We start from the raw sequence: 19,523 nt of genomic DNA on the forward strand, positions 1-19,523 counted from the left end.
TAACAGGACCCTCAGTCGTGACCTCCAGCGGATAAATGAACCGGTTACTTTGAAGCTTCATGGGGCATTTCAGCTGCAGTACAGTGTGACTGATGCGACTCGGACCGTTGTTCACCAACTGAGACAGAGACGAGAGAAAGACGGTTGATTTAAGTTTGGTCATAAACTCTCTGAACCACAATGCTCCAGTGTTGCTACTTAGTTATTTTAATGATTACTTAAAATAAAATCCAGTGCTGGGAAGGATGGAAAAATGAAAATACCAAAAAAATAACTACATGGTGCCATAGGGGCCAATTTGATAGCAATACATTGTATCATTTCATTTGTTTTGTTTTGTGTCATGAACTTTCTTTGGGGGGGCCACGAAGGGATGCACCCTACGCAGGGTGGGCGCATGCCGAAAAGTTTGCAAGACACTGCCTTGTGTGCTATTTCAGGACATCTGCATTACTGCTGGAGAAATTCAAATCTCCATGACAACCGTGTGCGAGTGTTTCCGTGACTCATCTGCAGAAGTACAACGCATCTATCCCATAAACAAAAGCGATGAGTTCCCTTGGAAGATCGGGAAGAGGTCTTTACCTCGTAAGTGTGCTGGACGGAGGGTCCGACATCCTGTTCCACCATCAAATTCTTGGCATACTTCCAGTTCGGAGGGGGGAATATGACCTTGTCTGGTCGGGAGACACTGTAAAAGGAGATAAAGAGAAAAAGGTAAACCAAGAAGGTATGGGAAGATAGAAAAATACATGGGAAATCAATTCTGCATGTGAACTTGACTCACCCCTGTAAAATAACATCAGACTGGACCACCACCTCCAATTTGTAGGGAACGACTTCGCTTTGGGAGTTATTTTCATTTTTACTGTATATGGAGATAAAAATGGTAAGGTTCTTAAACTTGCCTTTATTATCTAGATATACATAAATCTGTGATCATATTTTTGACCCTGTCTATAAAATCCACACTTAAGTCTTTGATTTAATTAATTGATTTCAATCTTTAATATGACATAACCTTGAGAGCTTTAATAATGAAGGATGAGTTTATGTAAAAAACTGAAAATTACAAATGAAAAGACTTCAGATGGGTTTTATAGGCAGGATCACATTTGTATTGTATGATAATATTGAAATGCATAAAACTTCATACCTGCGAATTTGCAGGTCAAATTGCACAAATTTATGTGTGTCCTTCAGACGAGGCAATGTGAAACGCAGTCCGGCCCATAACTTTAAATAAAAACAAAAAAAATATTAAAATCAAATTTTATTCATTTTAATGATTTCATCTTTTGACAGTAGCCCTTTTACATACAATTCACCCAGAATGCACTGTTATAACAACATAACGGATGGCGGAAAAAAGTTTCCTTCCTGTGTTCTGTCCAAACACAAGTGGAGATACTGACAGAGAGCCAATGTATCTTCTCTCATTCATCACAATGATGTCATGTAAGCATGCACGCTATTAAGAAAAATGCTGAACACCTAATACACCGACTGGAGAGAGTACATGGGAGTTCCCGGCTCCCTTAAATAATTGAGGTTTTATGCTCCAACCGCACGCACACGTGCAAACTTGCAACAAGACCCCATACAAGCGCCTCTTATTTTCCCTCAATCCATGTGTGAGAGTTTGTGTGTGGGCGCCCGTTCTTGCGTGTGTGTGATTTCTAAATTTCTCATTGTATAAGATACTATTCCTCACCGTTACGAGGAACCTCTGTGGTGGTCCTGGAACCCAAAAACAGTGACTTGATAATAAAATTACTTTACAATTGTGTCTGGAAACCCATACTGAGAGTTCATACAGTTAATTGTTGGTCACCAAATGCACACAAAGATCTACAAATCACACGCAGTGGCATTTTGGAAAGGGGAACTCCACTTTGTGCACCAGCAGGACATGCCAAAGTGACTTCCTGTGTCGCTGATAGGACTTCCTGTCATGATCTAACACAGCACCCAACAAGCCACTTGAATAGCACTAACTGACTAACACCGTTACATGACTAATGCCGCGTTCCAGACAACTCAAATTTAGGATATTTCCATCTCAACACGGAAATAATGACTGGAATGGTGCTTGTTAAATGTTACTTAATAGGGCTTATCCGAGTCCCAGGGCAAAAGGCATATTTCAGCTGCCTTTATTTAAAAACACATCGTACTAAAAACTACTTTAATGTCCTAGTCCTGGATTAATCTAAACCCTGTCTGGGAAACCACCCTATTATGTTTAATGTCACATAGTCTGGACATTATTCCAGTTTCGAGGTGGCAAATATCCTACATTCAATTTGTCTGAAATGCAGCATAACTGGATACATTAAAGGCGGGGAGCACAATCTGTCGGTTAGTAGACACGCCCCTTACTTCTGATTGGCTACAAGTGTGTTTTGGTACTCAGCCCGACTCCCTTTTCCAAAGCGTTTTTTTTTTTTCAAAAATCGTGCACCCCGCCTTTAATAAAAATGTATTTGGTCAAATGCTACCCTATGCTGTACTAAGACCAGCTGTTAGTTATTGAATCTTTGGTGTCTCCAGAGTATGTAAGTGAAGTTCTAGCTCAAAATATCATATAGATAATTTATTATAGCATGTTAAAAGTGCCACTTGTGTCCTTTTAAATGCAAATGAATTGGCAATAAATGGCAGTGCCGGGGTTGGATAGTGCAGGTTAAGGGGCGGTATTATCCCCTTCTGACATCACAGGGGGAGCCAAATTTCAATGAACTATTTTTTCAGATGCTTGCAGAGAATGGTTTGTCAAAGCTAAGTTACTGGGTTGTTCTTTTACACATTTTCTAGGTTGATAGAAGCACTGGGGACCCAATTATAGCACTTAAACAGGGAAAAGTCAGATTTTCATGATATGTCCCCTTTAAGAATTGACTGCACTTGACAAAAACTGATCTTTGATTACCATAACGTGAATAAATGAAATCGCAATAAAAGGCCAGGATGAACACCAACAGAGTTACTTAAAGCAATGTGACTATTAAAGAGTCATATGGATTTAGAACATAGAAAAGGTGAGAAAATAATTTATGACAAAACTTTTATTCTTGATGTATAGAAGTGTAAGGTTCTTACGCTGGTGCCTGCCTTCATGGGGTTGCCCAGATCACAGCTAAGATAACGCGTCTGATTTTCTGTGTCGTAACTGCAGGTCAGCTGCGTCAAACTCTGTCCAAAAAAACAGACACACACAAAGTGAGATCATGTTAAACCCTTGACACATGTTAACCTGCTTAGACCTGCTCTGCTGAAGGTTACACTCTTTATTCAAATTAGCCTTACATTTCAAAATGTGACCCTGTCTGTGAAACCCATGCTAAAGTTTGATTTTAATCATTCTTTTCACATTGATTTCAATCTTTGACATGGCCTTACTCAGTCAAATTTAAAGATATCACGGTTATTTTTCACAGAATGTAGAAAACGCAAAAAAAAAATGCTTGGTCACAGACAGGGTCACATGATTAAAAAAATGCTTTTATTAATAATAAGAAAATACATGTTTTTATTAAAGTGAACTAAAAATGTTTCTCTCAATGTTAAAATGTTGAACATAGAGTATGTACAAGATCTAGACAGGGTCTAGAACCTCATCTATATTTATTGGCCAGTATGTAGGTCCAAATCTCACCTCATTATTGCGACCAATTCCGATGTAGTCGGCCTCTGGTGGCAACACCACATACAGCTCTGCTTCGTACGCTCCACCGCCATCATTCTTTGCGTTGAAAGTTAGCGTCAGCGAGTTGTCATCACCCATGTACACTTCCTTCCTGTCCCTGCAGAACACAAAGCAAAAATCTGTGAACATCTCACATTGGGCTTTAAATTTACTTTCTGATATTTAGATTTTGAACAAACTTATCAACAGCTAATGATATTATTTTTAGTTCTCCATCTATGTTACATCCCATTTTGATAAATCTGAAATTAACTGAATTGAACCATTACCATAAAATAGAAATAGCGAGAGATTAAGCTAAAAAAATTTTTTTGAGGAATAATAATTTATACTGATTGGTAAGTTTGTTTTTTCAGTATCGACCTGCAAACGTAATTGTAATGTGAATAGTAGAACTTCAGCTTAAAGGTAGGGTAACACATTTTGAAAAATGCTAACGGTAGCCGCCTAGCAATGAAATCCCGATCCCACCCTCAAGTCAAATCGCTCTCCAAAGTCAGGCCTCTTTCCAAACACATGAACACGCACAGATCAGACGGTCACGTCTCATGTCTCATTCACCAGTGAGAAAACTTTGCAGTACAAAGTGAATAACACTTCCAAAATAACCAACATAAACAACTGGTTTACATCAGAATTAGTTTAAGCACACGTTCGGTTGTGTAGACGTAGTAACTATATCGTTATGCTAATCCGTAAACGAACACAAATTTCATAAGCAACACAAAGTTTCATCAAAGTATAATATCTGAATCCATCTCAATACAAACATATCGCGTACCTACCTTACCAAAATAAACAGTGCAACGACCCTTTCAGACCCTTTGCCTCCTGCAGCTGTTTTCATCTCGCAGATAAAGCAGTAAAGTTACAGATGTTAATTTGGATTTTTGCTCTTGCTGATCCAGGAAGTTTTTGCTGTTGTTGTTATAAAAGATGCATTTAGTTTTGTTGCTCCTGTGTAGGTTGTCAATTCAGCAGAAAAGTTTGGTGTTCTCGCTGTTTACAGACAGAGCGCACGTGAACGCGCCGATGACGTATGGTATCTGCGTGGACTCGCTGCGCGGTGGGAATTCAAATTACGCTTACGTATGAGGGACATAAAAGGAAACGTCCGTTCGGACCGAAATCTATGATTTGTTGAACATTTTTTGGTCCTACGCCTTTCACAGATGACATAAATTTTTACAAATACATTTAAACAACTTAACACAGTGATTGCTATCAGGATGCGAGGAGACTTTTAACCAGCATAACTAAAAATGTTTCAGGATCAAATCTGTTACCCTACCTTTAAACACTATTATATAGTGCTAACTCAACATTAAAACTTTGTTTTTAGCATCGCATTTAATTTAATGTGTAATTTAATATTGGGGCGTAGATCAGTGTAAAGTCACAGTCTGTTGTTGAGATTGGCCTGTCTTTTGCATGCATAAGGTTTACATAAGAAGGAGGACACAATAGTATTTGAGGCTCACAATATGTCATTACCATGTACAGAACTCTTACTATTTATTTATGCCAACTATTTATTTATGCCAACGTAAATACAGTTTTACATTCTAAGGCACCTTTAATAAAAAATAAATATTAATACTAATTAAAAAGTGTTTGGTTTTGGAATTTGCTTTAAAGCAACATAACGCACAGGAAACTGTGCGGATGTAAATGTGCTGATATACGGGCGAAATGTTACCCAAAATGCACCAGCATGATATTCTCAACAGGAAGGCTTTTCCTTATGTCCTACATAGTCATTTCCTATTAAAAATGAATTTATGTTGTAGCAATAAAGTTCAACATGTAACGACTTATACTGTGGAATAACACCTCCCAACCCACAAAGTTCCCTTTTTCTTTTCCTTCATGTTCCCTCCACCCTTTTCGTTTCTTTCGACATCTCAGACACAATGAGAAATTCCATGCGAGGGCCACACAGACGCTTCCAATTACTGCCTGGCCCCGTAAAGCCACACTGAAGAGTCAGAGCGGGTTGAATTCAAACACTGGCACTCGATTGAATGTGGAATATACCGGTCTATGTATTTTGATGACAAACCCTTCCTGTTGACCGATACTGTATGGAGATTTGCATTCAATGGCTATCAAAATGTCATCATATTTTGGAACGCTCAAAAAAACGGAACATTTGCGCATGGAATCCATTTGGCACAAAGTTTATCGTGTTGAAACAAATGGACATGAAATTAAGATCATTTGGATAGTTTCCTTAATCAGGACCTTACAGCGAATTGTTGTAGGTCACACGTTTTGGCAGATATTGACAGTGGAACTAAAGAACAGCCAAGGTGTCTCCAGAAAACTGTCTGGATGAATTTTCTCCTTTCGCCTCGAGTAAATATACAAGAATTATTGTTCAAAGTCTAGATAATCCAAATCAATTTGGCAAATAACGTCTAACAAAATTTTCTAAATATGTGATCTAAGACAAACACAAAACATTTGTAGGTTTTTTGGAAGTCAGATTATTTTGGTTGTAAAACAGCAACACTTGCAAACAAATCCGTTAAAAGAGAAAGTGAAATACCAGCAGTTTTCCCAAATCAAAGTGGAGCAGTGCATTGTAACTGCAGGGAAAAGGGGCCACAGGGATTTCAAAGCACCCAAATTTTCTTTCATCTACCCATCTTTTTCCCAAAAACAAAACAGGGGTGTTTAGGTCTTCTTCCTGTTTTTCTCCTGGAGTACATAGCTATGCCTTTTACCTGAAAGGTAGGCCTTTTAAAATAAATTAAGTGAATCTAAACAGTAGTTTAATTTTCTTTATTTTGCCTACAATAGTTTTACAAACGTGACTTTACTGCAAACTTTGCAACAAGCAAACTACACCCCTGAGGCCTTTGTACATTTTTTTTTGCATTCCTTGCTAATCATCTTACCCGTGCACGGAGAGTTTCAGGTCAGGGACACAGATGTTGTCCTCTCCACAGTCCAATAAAATCTGGGCCTACAACGAAAGTAAGACAGAAAAAGTAAGTAAGGGTTCCCACACCTTAGTTAACTTCAAATTCAAGGACCGTTTGAGGACTTTTCAGGTCCAATACCCTCAAATTCAAGGACTAAATGTCGGGACACATTTCAAGTGAGAGCAAGGTTACATCGTGTAACTTTTTAAGATACATTGTTACAGTTCCCTTTCGAGGGAATTCGCGCTGCGTCACTGCGGTGACACTTTGGGGACGCCTCCAAAGGGAAGTGTGACTGAATGTGTATCCCAAATTCAACCAATGGTGAGGCTTAACGACAAAGACAGTGTGACACGGGAGTCAGGAAGTATATCGCTATTTGAAATATTGCCAAAGACGGCATTACAGGGACGCAGGAAGTATGGCAAGGAAGACGCAGCGTCTCGTTCCCTTCTCAGTGAACAACTGTTGCATACGTACCCAAGACATTTTCATGTGTCAAACACTACTATGCAAAAAATAATTTTGGTATGAATCAACATTCACATACAGAAGATATAAATATTTAAAGCAAACAGTTTAGCACGTGTGCTTAAAAAGTCTAGAATTTTTATGATATTATCCTATACTACACAGGGAATATGGATTTTTTCCAGAAAACTTCTTGCATAAAATAGATTCAAGCACTTTTAATGACCTTGAATTTTTTCAAGGACCCGTATGAACCCTGACAAAGGACATGGCTTTCAAATTCTGATATTCATTTAGTAAAATCACATTCAGGTGTCACACGTGAGCATCTATAAAACACTTCTCACGAGCTTGAATGTCGCACTAAACAAATATTCCAAATATTCAATCTATTTACAAATTCCAATAAAAAGACTACAAACAACTAAAGCCTTGAATAAAAATCCAAACAAAGCATTCGTAACGCCTGCTGTGTTTTTAAACAACAGATAATGGAGTGCTGTATTACAAACAGGCCGTTCAATAGGGTCAAGTGTTGACCGGAAGCTGTAGTACATTATCGCACAGCGCATTCTCAGATGAAACATCACTTCTATAAGGCTCAGGCTATTCTGGATCAGTAAACATCTCTGAATGTATTTTTTTTAGCCTGGAAACAGATGTGCGCAACCTTTACGAACGTATAGCACTTGTTCGGTCTCTACCCATAAGCCAGCTGTATCGACCACCAACATCCACATCAGAAACATCTGACCCCTAAACCGCATGCTTGCTGCCTGCACGCGACACCACACAACTCTCCATATGCACAGATATATTTACATCGCATTAATGAGCGAGAGAGGGATTCAAACGTATAGGAAAAGCGAAAGTCGTGTCGCAGCTAATTACTTCCTCCTGACGATGTGTTTCCGACATGTGCGATGATGACGCAGCGCGACGATGAGGATAAGAAATAGACTGAGGAGATTAGAAAGAGGAAAGTGGCCTCCCTGTAATCTGTCTGCTTTAAGCTCTAATTATGAGCAATGAGGGCGGCGGGCACTTGCCACATCTCCCTAGGCCTGAATCGGGACGCGAGAAAACAGGATCATTGTGGCCCGAGCTGAGAAATTAATGCGAGGTCATATGTACAACTGTTAGAAAATATAAAACCATTACAGAGTATTTACCAAAACAGCAGATTTGGATAAACACGTAAGGAGATCCAAAAGATAAATGTCTAGGCTTCACCATACAATGCACCTGCAACATGTCGTGTTTGCCGTATTCAAACCACACATTTCTTTAATCAGTTTGTGTGTTCTCCGGGATCAACCCTACGACCTTTCGCATTACAAACGCATTTGAGCTGTTTTTGCTGTGTTTTATAGCAAATTATATGCCGTATCATGAAACTTGAGACCCCTTTGTGCAGTAAATGTGCACGTGTGCAAAATCAAAACAGGTCGTAACAGTGATGATCTGCCAAACTTGTTGGCTTTGGTGTACTGAACTCTGCACAGCTGTTTTTAACACTACCATTGGCTCTTCATGCCTATGTAAATCCCCTATGGACCCACATCTATATCCTTATGTTAATGCGTACCACATATAAGCTACAATTCAGCTTTGATAAAAATGAGAGGTTAGTTTTTCTGAATCTGTAACGTTTCCAGGACCTCTGATTAAAAAGTTTTTGCATATGGTGAGAGTAACCCATGTTGTCAAGTGAAAACTGCCACCCAAAAAGTTAAATCTAAACAGACGCATATGGCCTACGAAGGCTATGCCTGGAAAGAATAAACTTTATTAACCCTGTACATACGCAAACATCTTCACAGCACGCTCCTGGTGGGACAGTGAAAAGTTCTTGTATCGTACACGCTTCATATTTCCCTTTACTCTCAAATGGTTTCGCAGACAATTTGGAGAGCCTCCCGGATGTTTGAAAATGTGAAGAAAAGGGAAATATTGTACATACAAAAAGGAAAACCCCGCCGTTTTTCAATATTTTACTATGTTCTTACCTTAACTAAGATGAATTAATACATACCTATCTTTTTTCAATGCGTGCACTTAATCTTTGTACAGCGTGTTGTGAATGTGTTAGCATTTAGCCTAGCCCCATTCATTCCTTAGGATCCAAACAGGGATGAATTTAGAAGCCACCAAACCCTTCCATGTTTTCCCTATTTAAAGGGACACTTCACTTTTTTTGGAAATATGCTCATTTCCCAGCTCCCCTAGAGCTAAACGTTTGATTTTTTACCGTTTTGGACTCCATATAGCCAATCTTCAGGTCTGGCGCTACCACTTTTAGCATAGCTTAGCATAATCCATTGAATCTGATTAAACCATTAGCATCGTGCTCAAAAATAAACAAAGGGTTTCAGTATTTTTCCTATTTTAAACTTGACTCTTCTGTAGTTACATCGTGCACGCCGACGGAAAATGAAAAGTTGCGATTTTCTAGGCAGATATGGCTAGGAACTATACTTTCATTCCGGCGTAATAATCAAGGACTCTGCTGCCGTAACGTGGCTGCAGGACGCGCAATGATATTACCCAGCGCCCGAAAATAGTCCATTGCTATTGAAAGTTCCCAACTACACAAGAGAGGAAAAATATTGAAACTCTTTGGTTATTTTTGAGCACGATGCTAATGGTCCAATCAGATTCAATGGATTATGCTAAGCTATGCTAAAAGTGGTAGTTACACAATTAAGTATGGTGGCACAAAATAAAACTTTTGTTTGGAGCCATAGGAATGAATGGGGCTAGGCTAAATGCTAACACATTCACAAAGCGCTGTACAAAAATTAAAAATGCATGCATTGAAAAAAGATAGGTATGTATTAATTCATCTAAGTTGAGGTAACACAGTAAATTATTGACAAATAGTGGAGTTTTCCTTTAACATTTCAGCCAGTTGCACGGCATGATGGGTTATTTGTGACATTGTACGTACTTTTTGTTCAATGAGCTCTGCCGTCTGGTAGTTGAGGATGGGCCGCAGTCCGTGCACGTCTGCCGCAGCCTGCGGGTTCAGGCTGAAGTTGAGAGCAACGAAGATGGAAGACAGTTTATCCCTGAATTCCTTCTCATCCTGCAGTCGGAAAACAAAGAAAAATAGAATGGGAGTTTATGAGAAAGGTCACAAAGCAGGACGATATGACACTTTTAATCCCATGCTGCATTTTTGGCCAGTAATCGCACATTCTGTTGGATCACAGAATCACTTATCTCACTAATCCTAACTCAGTTTTAACACTTTGAAATGGAAAATTCGTTTCAAGGTGCACTGCATAATTTTTTCCACTATAAACATTTGAGAAAGAAAAAGTACTTTTTTGTTTTGGAAAATAGCCTATGTCTCCAGTATGGCCTACATCTCACCTTTAATACAAGTCTAAAGGATGTTTTATCTTTGCAAGCACCATTAAAATGATGATTAACATTCATTGTCTGTGGTTTTGAGGGCAGTGAGTAGCTTAAACTCACCCGCAGGTAGATCTTGGTGTCACTGCAGACTCTGGCTCCATTTGGCACAGTTAATGTCCTCTGCAAGCTGGGTAGCTGGGTGTCTAAAAAGAGAGCTCTCCGTATGGCTCCCTTCTGCTGCTGCTTCAGACGATCCAGCTGAACTTCAACGTTAAACTCTATAACACACATCAATTCACAGATATAGTTTATTTTTATGGCATGGTGCTTTTACGTTGGCTTCACACATATACATGCTATGCTGACACAGCACTAAATCTCAAACCCTATTGGTCAGAATCGACATTTTTCAGTAAACTTTCTCAGAACATGCTTAAATCATTTTCATTTTATCACTATCCAACACCCGAAGAGAAAGTCTGTAAGAAAAGTTATAACACGTTTGATCAAAAGCTGTGAAGGTATTTAAGGAATTTAAATGCGTTTGGGCACCGGTCAGATGTGTGTTGGGCACCTGTGCTCAGTTATGTGAGCGAGTGCAATGGGTGTTATTCCTCACACATTGTCCAGACCTTTAATGACCGAGCATATGGCAGTATTATTAGCACAGGGTTAATAAAGGGAAGTAATTACTGAATAATTACTTTGTAAATGTTGTGCTTGAACCAAGAAAGGCATATAGATGGGGGAAAAGAAACACTAAATATATATACTAAATATATTCTAGGTTATAAAGGTAAACTCTTTTTTATGACAAAAATGGCTTAGGACCCTCTTTATTATGAAGGGTAGCAAACCTCTGCTTAAGATCTGAGGCATCATTCATGAGCAAACCGTGTGTGATGAAGTAAGATTTACAGAAAAATGACTTTTGCCTTAATGCACCGCTATTGAAACTTCTCGATGGAGCTCCTATACGTGGGTAAGCAGGAGCAGATGTGTATTGCTGGCTTACCGAGATGATTTGGTAGGTGCTTCCCATTGGCTGAGAGACAGAAGCTCAGGTTAACACTGAAAGAGGCAAAAACAGACAAATGATGAGTGAAATAGATTTATTACAATGAGCCTTTAAAGACAGATGCTTAGAACATCTCTGTGTCTATCAAACCCTATCAATTCATTCAGCTTACAGCAGTATGGCTGAAAAGATTGAAATTGAATGGACAGGGAGATAGAGAGGTGGATGGATGAATAAAGAAATATAGAGATAGAGAAATGGGTGGATGTTTGATAGAGAGAGAGAGAAATGTAGAGACAGAGAGATGGATGGATGTTGGATAGTGAGAGAGAAATATAGAGATAGAAAGAAGGATGGATGGAGAGAAGGAGAAATATGGAAAGAGATGGATGGATGGAAAGAGAAATGGATTAATGGATGATGGATGGATGGAGAGAGAGAGAAATATATATATAGAGAGAGATGAATGTATGGATGTATGTTGGATAGAGAGAGAGAGAAATATATAGAAATATATAGAGATGGATGACAGATGAAGAGAGAGAGAAATATAGAGAGATGGACGGATGGATGGAGAGAAAGAGATATATAGAATGAGATGGGTGGATAGATGGAAAGAAGGAGAACTACAGAAAGAGATGGATGATGGATGATGAATGGATGGATTGAGAAAGAGATGGATGGAAAGACGGAAAGAGAAATGGATTAATGGATGGATGGAGAGAGAAATATAGAGAGATTGATGGATGGACAGAGAGTGAGAAATATAGAGAAAGATGGATGGATGGAGAGAAGGAGATATATAGAATGAGATGGATGGTGGATGGATTGATGGATAGAGAAAGAGATTGATGGAAAGACGGAAAGAGAAATGGATTAATGGATGGATGGAGAGAGAAATATAGAGAGACGGATGGATAGATGGAAAGAAGAAATATAGAAAGAGATGGATGGATGGATGGATGGATGGATGGATGGAAAGAGAAATGGATGGATGGATGGAGAGAGATAGAAATATAGAGAGAGATGGATGGATAGATGGAAAGGAGGAGAAATATAGAAAGAGATGGATGTATGGAGAAAGAGATGGATGGATGGATGGATGGATGGATGGAGAGAGAAATATAGATAGAATACATGGATAGAAAGAGAAAAGATGGATGGATGGATAGATAGAGAAATATAGAGAGATGAATGGATGGATGTATTGATAGAGAAAGAGATTGATGGAAGGATGGGTGGATGGAGAGAGAGAGAAATATAGAGAGAGAAGGATAGATCGATGGAAAGGAGGAGAAATATAGAAAGAGATGGATGGATGGCGAAAGAGATGGATGAGAAGAAAATGGATGAATGGATATATGGATAGAGCGGGAGAGAGAGAAATATATAGAGAGATTGATGAATAAATGGAAAGAAGGAGAAATATAGAAAGAGACGGATGGATGGATGGATGGATGGATGGATGGAGAAAGAGATGAATGGATGGATGGATTGAGAGAGAAATATAGAGAGAGATGGATGGATAGATGTATGGATAGGAGAATACATGGATAGAAAGAGAATAGATGCATGGATGAATGGATAGATAGAGAAATATAGAGAAAGATGGATGAATGGATGGATAGAGAAAGAAATGAATGGATGATAGATGGAGAGAGAGAGAGAAAGAAATATAGAAAGAGATTAATGGATGGATGGATGGATGGATGGAGAGAGAAATATATAGAGAAATAGATAGATGTGAGAGAAACATATATGGAAAGATGGATGGATGAATGGATGGATGGAAAGAGAGAGAAATGTATGGATAGATAGATAGAGAACGGCGGATGGAGATAAAGAGGTGTATGGATGGATGAATGGATGTATAGATGTATAGATAGGATAGAAAAGGGAAGTATAAAGATCATTCTAAAATAAAAGTGAGGTAACAAAATATATTCCCAATCCAGGCTCCTCCTGACCTGTGTAATAAATGCTGTACTGTATGTTCACATGTGTGTTTCTAAGTTCTCTCTCTCTCTCTCTCTCTCTCTCTCTCTCTCTCTCTCTCTCTCTCTCTCTCTCTCTCGCTCTCTCTCTCTCTCTCGCTCTCTCTCTCTCTCTGTCTCTCTCTCTCTCTCTCTCTCTCTCTCTCTCTCTCTCTCGCTCTCTCTCTCTCTCTGTGTGTGTATTAGCTCACACACATGTGCAGCTCAGTATGTCCTGATGTTTCCCAGCTGTGTTTCACCACTAAACAATATCTCATTCAAAGCCACTGCTACACCTCTCTCGCTCTCTCTCTCTTTCTCTCTCCTTCCAAAAGCCCCTGTGTCTAGGCAACGGGTCGTAATCAAGACATGTGTATACAAACTTTCCCTGTTTAAAACAGCACAGGGGGGAGAAAAAGACATTTTATGTCAGATGGGGACCCACCCTGCAGTTTCATTTCCCTCTACAGATAGAATTCATATTTTTAAAACTGGCTTCATAGAGGTGGGGAAAGCCATTTCATGCTTTTCGCCACCTTCCTGGCTCACGCTCAACCGGCATAGCGTGTCCAAACCATTTAAAAAACTTTTGCTGACAGTTTAAATATACCCCTGCCATATGTCAGGTCTGTTACACAAAGCCTAACTGTGGGTGTAATGAAGTAACCTATTTTTTTAAAGTCAATAACATTTTATCAACATGTGGTTAAAAGGAGTATTGTTGTTTAGAAGTAAAATAGTTTTTGTTCAACAAGATAAAACACATACCAAGACACATGCAGGGTCTCAGTCCCATGGGTAATGGTGCAAAGTTTCTCTTCTGGATTTATCATAGCTGGATAGACACTCAGAGTGGCACTTGTATTTACAATAGGACGAGATCTGGAAAGGTATAAAAGGATGTAACATCGAAAAAACCTTTTGTTTTTGATATTTTCTGTTTTGGTACCTTTACATGTAAATGCCTGTGACTCACCTGTACAGAATAGCAGAGTCAGCACCAAACGCACCCACAATGAGATCTGTGGTAGAAAAGTGTTGAAAAAAAAACTTAGTATAAACTAAACAATCAGACTTGTGGTGTTGAAAGAGTTTTACACAAATTATATTCGTTTTCGGTTTTCACCTGGATAGCCATTGTAATCCAGATCTTCACCTCCACGAAGGGCGTAACCGAAACTGGCAGGAAGATTTGCTGATACGGATGATGCCCATTGGCCGGCGATCACCTGAGAGGGCTTTTCTCTGAGTCCTCCAGCAAATCCATTAAAGATGAGCACCAATCCTTGTTTGTCTTTCCCACCGAACGGACAACTGATGGCTATATCTGCAAAAAATAAACAGAAAGTGTGAAAATAGAACAGTAAAGAAATCCAGAAATAATATTATATAAGATAAAATGCAAACAATCTAACCATTGTAGCCATCTTGGTTGAGGTCCCCAAGTGGAGCGATGGAGCTGCCAAACCTGCCAAACGTATGTGTGCCAGTGAGGTGAGGTAGCTGAGGCGTGAGATCTAAAGGTCCATTCTGCAAGTACACGTAAACACGACCCAACTCCTCCAATCGCCCATCAGAATCTCGAACCATGAACATGGGAGCTCCAACCAGCAGGTCTGTCATTCTGGAGGTGACATCAATCATAAAATACACAAAATGTCATCTAATATAAATGCATAAATCTAAAGCCATATTTATACTTTTGCATTGACTGTATGGTGTACTCGCGTTCCCTATGCTGTACCCTGATTCAAACCTCCTCAAAACAAAAAATCTGCAATACTGTATAGTGTCGCACTTCCTCAGGCACATTTCTGCTTGCGATGATAAAAACAAAAATAGACCAAGCTGAGGAGCGTAATTTATAAAGTCTGCTGTAACAAAAGTCGCTGTCTGTTTGCAGCCATTACTACTGATTCTTCTCCAGAAATGTTACATTGATCCTTCTGCTTTGATAGCGTGGGTTACACCTATAACTTTGGGTTTACACCTGATGTCATAGCAACAAAAACAAGCTATTTGCGCGTAGTTGGAAACTTGAAGAAGCGGAGGACCCTCCATTCGCGCGGAGGACCCTCCATTCGCGCGGAGGACCCTCCATTCGCGCGGAGGACCCTCCATTCGCGCGGAGGACCCTCCATTCGCGCGGAGGACCCTCCATTCGCGCGGAGGACCCTCCATTCGCGCGGAGGACCCTCCATTCGCGCGGAGGACCCTCCATTCGCGCGGAGGACCCTCCATTCGCGCGGAGGACCCTCCATTCGCGCGGAGGACCCTCCATTCGCGCGGAGGACCCTCCATTCGCGCGGAGGACCCTCCATTCGCGCGGAGGACCCTCCATTCGCGCGGAGGACCCTCCATTCGCGCGGAGGACCCTCCATTCGCGCGGAGGACCCTCCATTCGCGCGGAGGACCCTCCATTCGCGCGGAGGACCCTCCATTCGCGCGGAGGACCCTCCATTCGCGCGGAGGACCCTCCATTCGCGCGGAGGACCCTCCATTCGCGCGGAGGACCCTCCATTCGCGCGGAGGACCCTCCATTCGCGCGGAGGACCCTCCATTCGCGCGGAGGACCCTCCATTCGCGCGGAGGACCCTCCATTCGCGCGGAGGACGCTCCATTCGCGCGGAGGACGCTCCATTCGCGCGGAGGACGCTCCATTCGCGAGTACCACAGAGGATGCCTATTCGCGTCATTGCATTGACTCTAATTAAAACATCTAAATAAAATCTAAAATATATATTTTATTTGTTTAATCTGTACCAATAAAAGACAATTGGTGGAGGTCAGGTGATAGCAACTATGTATGCTCTCAGTAATGTTCTGTTTTATTTTTATTTTATTATATTTTATTTTTTAAGTTTTTGGATTGTTGTTTTTGCTTGTGAAGTACTTTGGTCAACCTTTGTGTCATTTAAAGGTGCTATATAAATAAACCTTGACCTTGATGTAAAATTCTACTGGTGAAAACTTTAAAACGGATGAAAAATAAACGTTTTTGAAGTTAAACATTAGATTATTGAAATATTTACTTAAAATCTCAGGGGGTACTTCAAGTAAAAGTAAATTTAGGTCAATAGGGGTTCAGCTTACAAAAAACCGGACATATGGCTTAAAGGGTAGGGTGTAGGTCAGACACAGAAGTATAAATTAGGCTTAATCTGTAAAGTAATTTTACCAACTAAATAAATTGTATGTTCTAGATCTAAACGCACATGCATGATCACATACCCATCATGGTTGATGTCAGTAGCTGCCACCGCATAGCCAAAGTAGGATCCCATCTGAAAAACACCAATGTCAAAACAGATCAACCAATGTCTCACAAACAAACATGTCTTACGCTTGGTCTGAACATTCCCTCATTTCTCCTTTACAACACTTTCTGAACTGAATCATCAAATATATATGCAGTATCTTCTCATTTTACAAGGAGGCTATTTTATAGATGCTGTGTGTCACATAGCAACTTTGTGTAACTTATGAATGCCTCATGGACATTAGCTTCACACTGTTACGCCTAAGGCACAAATTGACATTCATTTAAATCGGTTCGGTTGTGATTTCCAGTGCATGAAAAAGCTGTCTGGTGACTCAGATGTGTCTCTGTTCTCCAGACCCCTGAGGTGGGCACACACAGGCGCTTTCTGATTGTATTTATTCAGCTGAGGCAATCAGACCAGTAAGAGACCTCCAACAATTTCCATTTGCAAAGCCGTAGCGCACGTTTAAGCAAAACTGCCTGTAAGCTCTCGCCTCCAATAATCATCTTTTACTGCTAACCACAGAGCACTCCAGCTCGGTTTAAAGAGATTGTAAAGGAAATGATTTTGCTTATGTCATCAGTGCAGAACAGTTTTACTATCCTGGTAAAAAAAAGTGGTGACCTTTCCTCTTGTTTATAATTTCATTTTAAGAGAACAAACACAAATTCAGCTGTTAAGTTTCATCTTCAAAATAACCTGATTACGACGGTTGTTTTGATCTTTACATAAAGACAGTAATTGAGTGCCATATGGCTAATGTTATTTGACCTCACCTGCTCACCAGTGAAGTTTTTCAGCATGTCCAAAGAGCCATTAAGAATGGAAACCTGAGAAGATAAAACAACACGCTAGTGTTTTCTTTTCATCACGTGCCAGCAAACAATCTGTGGTTAAAGCATTATGCACGTGCTGCACAATGTTTCCGACAAATTTATTGATTGATGTTTTTATAAATCGTTGTTTTCTCTCACCTGCCCGTGCAGTTTTAGCCCTCTGGGGACTCCAGTCACAAAGTCTTAGAGACAGAAAGCAGACAAGGCAACAAAACACAGTAAATAGCAAGATTTAATAGTGGCAACATGGAGGTCTGTGGGTTTAAGATCATTTTTACAATAATTCATTGCTCCAAGGGCTCAATTTTAACATTTGTTTGGGTGAAACTGCACCATGAAGTAAAATAAATCATCATAACACTTGTTTTGAATGGTTCTTAAAAGTTGGTGTGAAGTCCGACATTAAATGTGCTCTCAGTTTGTGACACGACAGAAAAATGTGTTATTATTTCCCAGTCAAATTTGAATGATAAAAAACGTCAAATAAATAGGAGTTATCAAAATCTTGAATCAGCTCTCAAATGCTGGGGGCGTGGCCATAGTCTGTGCTGAAACCACGCCCACTTGCGGGAAAGCTGCCAGGTCTCTCTTAAAGGCGCTCTAAGCGAATAATGTGCGACGTCACTTCCTGTTGATGTTTGAACTGTTTTCAAACAGACAGAGCGTAGCTAACTCCTCCCCCTCCCCCTCCCTTCCGTGCTTTCATGAACGCGCCCAACCCCCACCCCCAAATCCTTCTTGTCGTTTATTGGCTGGAACACTTTGTTATGGTTTCTGTTTGTAGGTTTGGCCATTTGTTGATATTGCCGTTTGTGAAGCCTGGGCTGTCTACAGAGATCGCGTTTTTTTACAGTTTGATCAGCGGACAGGCAGCAAGCAGATAGTGAGGAGATGTTTCCGGTATGTAACAAAAAATGTTTTATGGTCTAAAACGCTTCAATTCGCTTAGAGCACCTTTAACTTTCAAATACCGCTTCAATCTGACTGGATGCCCGTAATTGTGTTAGGGGCATTTGTGTAATACTGAATAGTGGAAAAACAGTTTTTTAAGATTTCTGTGCTCAGGATTATTTGGGCGGGGCTAAAACGGTGGCTTGATGATGCACGGGAGCCACCGTTTTAGCCCCGCCCAAATAATCCTGAACACAAATGTGGAAAACAGTTTTTCCACTATTTAGTATTACAGTTCAAAGTATTAACAATGTGTTTCAGCCATACATATTTTACATATATAATGCGAAACAATTCTCTGAAATGACTTTACACTGACTTTAATAAACATATGAAGAGTTTGGTTCCAAAACGCGATGAACGCCTTTTTTATTGTTACCACCAAAATCAGTATTGTATCAGGTCAGTATTAAAAAGTAAATTCTTAATTTTACGCAAAATCCGATATCCGCTGTGTTATTCTGTCATCTTTTCTCCCATTTTTCCCAAAATGCAATAAACGCCAGTCCTCCTTGTCTGCAGAATGCAATAAATCCGCTCAACAAATCACAGCGCACCATTCCACGCATTGTTAACAATAATGGCGGTGCTTTAAATACACACAGAATCCTAGTTTTCCTCATCTACTTTGTACTTCATGATCAACAAACAAACAAAAACAAAATAATACTTTTGATTGCATTGATTAACCTGTGGTGGTTTTCTGTGGCGGGAAGAAACGTAAGCTACTCGGGCAACGGAAAAATGCCGGCTGTTGCTTGTTCGCCCGACAGCATCAAGCTTCTGTCATGCTAACACATTGACCTCATGGGATCTTATGAAAAAGTTTCCATTATTTTACTCAAAGTCAACGAAAATCTAGCAGGACCAAAACATTTTACAACTGATCGCTGTCAAAAAAAGTTCAGCGCAACATCCCAAGAAAAACAGCAGCAATGAAAGTGTTCTTAATATGACAAAGTAAGTGTTTTGATTAATGCCATTAATGTTTATTTTATCAGTGTATACC

General features: G+C 39.9%; 1 protein-coding gene across 1 annotated transcript in view; it reads right to left on the reverse strand.

Moving 5' to 3' along the window:
• The window catches only part of itga5 (integrin, alpha 5 (fibronectin receptor, alpha polypeptide)), a 60,630-nt gene that overhangs the window by 13,032 nt on the left and 28,075 nt on the right, over positions 1 to 19,523 (reverse strand). The window contains exons 9-25 of the mRNA XM_065285394.2: positions 17,702 to 17,745; positions 17,504 to 17,557; positions 16,696 to 16,748; positions 14,880 to 15,088; positions 14,591 to 14,791; positions 14,441 to 14,486; positions 14,233 to 14,346; positions 11,489 to 11,544; positions 10,594 to 10,751; positions 10,061 to 10,198; positions 6,613 to 6,680; positions 3,659 to 3,806; positions 3,103 to 3,195; positions 1,157 to 1,236; positions 788 to 868; positions 586 to 691; positions 1 to 118 (exon numbers count right to left, since the gene is read on the reverse strand). The exon at positions 1 to 118 is cut by the window's left edge and continues 41 nt beyond it. Coding sequence (XP_065141466.1) covers positions 1 to 118; positions 586 to 691; positions 788 to 868; positions 1,157 to 1,236; positions 3,103 to 3,195; positions 3,659 to 3,806; positions 6,613 to 6,680; positions 10,061 to 10,198; positions 10,594 to 10,751; positions 11,489 to 11,544; positions 14,233 to 14,346; positions 14,441 to 14,486; positions 14,591 to 14,791; positions 14,880 to 15,088; positions 16,696 to 16,748; positions 17,504 to 17,557; positions 17,702 to 17,745 — 1,767 coding nt within the window. The remainder of the gene's footprint in view (positions 119 to 585; positions 692 to 787; positions 869 to 1,156; positions 1,237 to 3,102; positions 3,196 to 3,658; positions 3,807 to 6,612; positions 6,681 to 10,060; positions 10,199 to 10,593; positions 10,752 to 11,488; positions 11,545 to 14,232; positions 14,347 to 14,440; positions 14,487 to 14,590; positions 14,792 to 14,879; positions 15,089 to 16,695; positions 16,749 to 17,503; positions 17,558 to 17,701; positions 17,746 to 19,523) is intronic.

The sequence above is a fragment of the Paramisgurnus dabryanus genome, chromosome 21 (genome assembly GCF_030506205.2).
Source record: "Paramisgurnus dabryanus chromosome 21, PD_genome_1.1, whole genome shotgun sequence".
Taxonomy (NCBI): Eukaryota; Metazoa; Chordata; class Actinopteri; order Cypriniformes; family Cobitidae; genus Paramisgurnus; species Paramisgurnus dabryanus.